The sequence below is a fragment of the Anarrhichthys ocellatus genome, unplaced genomic scaffold (genome assembly GCF_004355925.1).
Source record: "Anarrhichthys ocellatus isolate YVR2014 unplaced genomic scaffold, GSC_Weel_1.0 scaffold42, whole genome shotgun sequence".
In the NCBI taxonomy this organism is placed as follows: Eukaryota; Metazoa; Chordata; class Actinopteri; order Perciformes; family Anarhichadidae; genus Anarrhichthys; species Anarrhichthys ocellatus.
Genome location: NW_022280072.1, coordinates 2,008,437 through 2,013,692, shown reverse-complemented (window position 1 = coordinate 2,013,692; position 5,256 = coordinate 2,008,437). Strand labels below are relative to the sequence as shown.

General features: G+C 44.2%; 1 protein-coding gene across 4 annotated transcripts in view; it reads right to left on the bottom strand.

Moving 5' to 3' along the window:
* Positions 1 to 33: 33 nt before the first annotated feature.
* LOC116394902 (disabled homolog 1-like) overlaps positions 34 to 5,256 on the bottom strand; it is a 57,455-nt gene continuing 52,232 nt past the window's right edge. For 3 of the 4 annotated variants that reach the window (XM_031868285.1, XM_031868283.1, XM_031868284.1), the window contains exon 3: positions 34 to 1,554. In XM_031868285.1, the coding sequence (XP_031724145.1) occupies positions 1,280 to 1,554 (275 nt within the window). In that variant the 3' untranslated portion in view covers positions 34 to 1,279. The remainder of the gene's footprint in view (positions 1,555 to 5,256) is intronic. The other variant, XM_031868286.1, reaches the window with a different exon arrangement.

Sequence of the window (5,256 nt, the reverse complement as noted above, 5' to 3'; positions counted from 1 at the left end):
CACACAGTAACACAAACACACTAACCGATCGAGGCAGCAGTAGAGCAGACACTCTGTGTCCTACGAGGTCAAATTACTGTTTTTATTAAAGGAGTCTGGTAGCGTTAAAGAGAACCGAGATAAATGCTTCAATTCTCCAGTGCTGATACTCCAAACTGCCGACCGCCATCTACTGTAGTAATACACTGACTATGGAGAAGTACTTCATACAAACCCATACCCAAATATCGCATGTCCAGTATTAAGTTTGCTCTGTTCAGCTTAATGCAAAACCTTAATGTCATATCTTAGGCTGTTGAGAGGCATTGTGGGAAATGTAGGAAATCAATAAAAACTGGAAAAGCAGACAAGGCAGGTACAGCAAATACTTATCTTGCAACATGCAATGTAACTGATTCATAACTCCAGAAGTGTATCTCAGGGTGTGGTTTACCTTCTCTATTTGCATAAGTGACAAAACAAAAGGAGAATTGAGAGTCGGGCGAGGAGAGGGAGGAGCAGTGTGAAAGGAGGAGGTGGGGAGATCAGAGAAAAAGAGTTGATGGATTTCCTGTCTGAATAGATGAGGAGGAGGGAAGCTGTTTGATCAATGAGCCGTATGTCCTCTCCGCGCCCCGACTGGAGAGAGTTTTCACTCCGCATGAACAAAACGTAAATGTAGTTTTCCTCAATTCAAACCTCTCCTGCTGCTCGTGGATCCCGCGTGTGAAAAGACAATAATGAATGAGCCGCTATTTCTGACATTTGTGGAGAAAGAAGCAAAGTCCTGCCTAAAGTTTTCTGACCATTTGTAGCGTAGCAGAATATTTCTCTGAATCAGCTTGATTTTTTTAGGACTTTAGTTATAAAGGAATAAATAAATGGCTTATTTCTCCTCATCTTTATTCCCTCTCACCTATCATCCAAATGATTGCCCTCATACATGCCTTCTCTCCTCTGCTAACTGCCCCATCTGTCTACCTCTCCCTCTAATTGTCCCTGTCCTTGTAAATGAGACATTCACCCCGATTCCCTTCTCATCCATATGGCTAACCTCCTCACTTCCTCCCGCACTCATCATCATCATCATCGTGCCTATAAATTAAAGCGTCCTCATTTCCCTTCACCTTTCTCCTCTGGCAGCTTGCATAAAAAATATACATGCATGCACCGACACAAAGTTGTGCAGTGATGTACAAATCATGCATATTTAAATACTTTAAACTTTAGAATATGCATGATGTTGAACAACTATTTATGGACAGGTTTTTGGAATTGAATGCGGCTGTAGGCGATCACGTCATGCCGTTTCAAAGATGCATGTTAGCTGCGAGCTTAAAGCAAGTGAATTAAAGAAGCGAGTACATTTTTTATTTAAGACGGCATCAACAAAGAGAAAGTAGAAGGAGGGAGAGAGAGAGACTCTTCTTACCTTGAGCTTCATCATCGAGTCCTGGCAGAGTCTGTCTCCACGGGCGGCGGTGACCTCGTCCAGGCCGATGAGCTTGGCCTTGTAGCGGACGCCATCACCCTTAAAACGCCTGATGAGAGCCGCCTCGCTGCGATCCTGCCCTGCTGACACACACAAACACACACACACACACACACACACACACTCATCAGTCCACGGTACATCTTCCAGTCAAGGACCTCCGTCTACCTCAGACCAGAGCTATTACCTCGGGATCATCAATCAAGTAGACCACAAGACTTCAGCAGTAATCTTACAAAACAACAACAACAACAACCACAGTGCAGGTCAAAGCTACGGATGCTAGCAACATGTTCCTGAGTGTATGGCACTGGTCAATACACAAAGACGCATCAATTAATGGAAATTCAGCGGGATTAGAGTTTAAACTGCGATCGCTCTCCTCTCTGGCTATTTCTCCTGCAGGATAACGGTGTGACATTTTGCTCTTATCTCCTCCCTCCCCCCCTTCCTCCCTTCTCGCCCTCTATTCTGTCCGAGATTGTCGGCATTGTGCGCAAGCATTCGTGTCGCCATGGCGTGCGTGTGTTGACCTTGCTCTTGTCCAGGAAGAGTCTGTGTGTTATCTGCTGAAGTGACTACAGCGCTGCTCTTCACACACAATGCAGAGCAGAGGGAGAGAGACTTTCTCTTTGTGTCGCGCTCTCTCCATCTTTCTCCCATTTCCGTTTCTCTATCTCTGACCTGCAGTGCGCAAATATTTCATCATCAAGTGTCGTATAGGGGAAACACTCCTGCATCTGTGTGTGTGTGTGTGTGTGTGTGTGTGTGTCTGCTTTGTGTTTCTGAGTGTGTACGATGTAACAGACTGCAAGAGCGATAGTGAGAGGGAGAGGCGTAATGATAATGCCTCGATATATTATCTGAATATGCTGCATTAGTTCTGTACTCTATAACAGCGTGACTCTTGGAAGGTCATAGTGGGAGTGATGGAGAGGTCCCACTCCTCTTTTGGTTCTTTCACACTCTCCTTCATTCACACAGAGTTCCCACAGCATTGCAGTAGAGTAGAAATGAGTCCTTTAACCATAGGCAAAGCATCGTGTCATATAGCTCATATAGAAGAGACACATCAACTAGAGTGTGGATTCAAATGATGTTTGGGTCGGGTTTGGTCTACTTGACCAGAGTGCGCTGTGGCCCTCAGAGTGACTATTTACAAACGCACCTCTGTAACACAAACTCAGAGCTCTGAGATTAAACGGTTTCGGATTTAAAAAAAACAATGTCCGTTGGGCTCGGTTATTACTCCCTCGGACTCGGGTCGAGTCTATTTCAAAAGTGACCACAATGACACTCACAAACTACAATGAAAAGGGTCAAAACAACCACAAAGAGACACAAAACAACCACAAAGACACAAAACAACCACAAAGTGACACTAAACTACAAAGAGACACTAAACAACTACAAAGAGACACAAAACAACTACAAAAAGACACAAAACAACCACAAAGAGACACAAAACAACCACAAAGAGGCTCAAAACAACCACAAAGAGGCTCAAAACAACCACAAAGTGACACAAAACAACCACAAAGAGGCTCAAAACAACCACAAAGTGACACTAAACAACCACAAAGAGACACTAAACAACTACAAAGAGACACAAAACAACTACAAAGAGACACAAAACAACTACAAAGAGGCTCAAAACAACCACAAAGAGGCTCAAAACAACCACAAAGAGACACTAAACAACCACAAAGAGACACTAAACAACCACAAAGAGACAAAACAACCACGAAGAGACACTAAACAACTATAAAGAGATACAAAACAACTACAAAGAGACACTAAACAACTACAAAGAGACAAAACAACTACAAAGAGACAAAACAACTACAAAGTGACACTAAACATGACTGAACAGACACAAAATGACCACAAAGAGACATATACCACAGAGAGATGCATAACAACATCAAAAACACAAAATGATCAACTACAACATCTATAAAGTCTGTGTGTTTTGCTCCTCTGTAGGAGAGGCGGTGGGGCCTTTTGCATTTCTGTGCCCAGGGGCCCCGTTTCATAATCCACCCATGATCTCCCACCTCACGCTGTTTTGTCTGCCGACCCACACATGAACACACATAAAAACATGCCCATTTTTTAAATGCTTCATTACCACCCTCTGAATTAAATCATATTAGCGTGGGGTTCTGGAGGTCAGACAGCATTTAAGGACATTTATTAAAAGGCCTCATTACCAGAGAAATAACAGGATTATTATGGTGGGTTGGCCCTTGCGTAAGTAGCCCTGCACTGTGAATATCTGTTAGAGCAAGTTCTTAAAGTCCAAGGCTGCCGGAGATTATGTTTGTGAAAATTCATCCGTCTGAACATCCTTGTCCCATGTGATGGAAAAATAGGCAAACAAGAGGAAAAAACACATCACTTAGTTCTCCATTGATTTAAAAAAACAATACCTACACACACACGCGCACACACACATATATAAACGTGGTGTGGATGAGCTCATTCCTCTGAATCATTGAGCAGACACTCACTCAGTCCTACTTAGAGTAAATCATGACTGTCTGCCTCAAAAGTCTTCAGAGACAAAGGAGCTGTAGAACATCTGTCCTTATTTCGGAGAGAGTAAGAGAGAACAGCTCTCTGTGTTGTGTGTCACGTCTCAGTTGGGCTGAGATGAGAGTAAGTGATTAAACCACCGGAGGATTTGTTTCTGTTTGACGCAGAAAACATTTAAATATTGCCTTCATTAAATTTGAAACAGACCCGTGAAATGTGCATACAAGCGAGAACACACATTAACTCGCTCAGCGGCTCTGATGACCCCGCCATCGCTTCTCTCCGTGGAAACAACATGAAACATGCCACTACTGTTCATACTACACAGGATATATTCCACAGATCTTAGGCCTTAGGGGGGACATTGGTATCGGGCCCCGTATCACACGGCCTGCATGCTTGTGTGTGTGTGTACATCCTCGTGCATAATGCAAATAAAACATTGCTCCAGAGTGCTACTAGTGGTCAAAACTCAACACGGGGAAAATAAAAATCATTTTGAAGTCCTCATATGAGGATCACATAGTCTGGGCGGTGCAGACTATGTGTGTACGTACACGTGTGAGAGTTAAATAACACCGGATGTGTCCAGCTGCTTCTGTCTCGCTGGAACAGCGGTTTTCATTTGAGTTTGACATTTAAGACCGGCTCCCTCCATCTGCATCCATCACCGTTACTGCTGCTGCACTCAGCACACACAGAGGGTCCAGGGTTACTTCTCCTGCTGACTGCGTTATGTTATTACCTTTAGGAAGCATGTTCCATGAAAGGCCTCCCTGTGTGTGTGTGTGTGTGTGTGTGTGTGTGTGTGTGTGTGTGTCAGCACAAGAAGCATTCAGTCTGCTGTAAATAAATGTCTGTTATTGCTGTGACCCCGCTGAGCTTCAAACACAACTAATGAAAGAATCTTCCATTTCATCTGTCACGGCTGCTCCGCACACACACACACTCACTGGCCACACCAGCAGCTTCAGTAAAGCTGTTAACACCTTACATTGTATATGCGTGTTTGTGTATCGGAGTACTTGGTATGCAGGACTGCTTTGACTGTCTGTCTGAAGCAACAAGCAGGGGGGGGGGGAAGACGACAAAGCGCAGAGCGAGGGATAGAACGTGATGGATGGATGAATGAGCGCGGCCTCCATTGGATAAATGTCACTCAGGATTAGAGCGTTATGACAGGCACAACCTCCCCTGACTCCTCTCTCTCTCTCTCTCTCTCTCTCTCTCTCTCTCTCTCTCTCTCT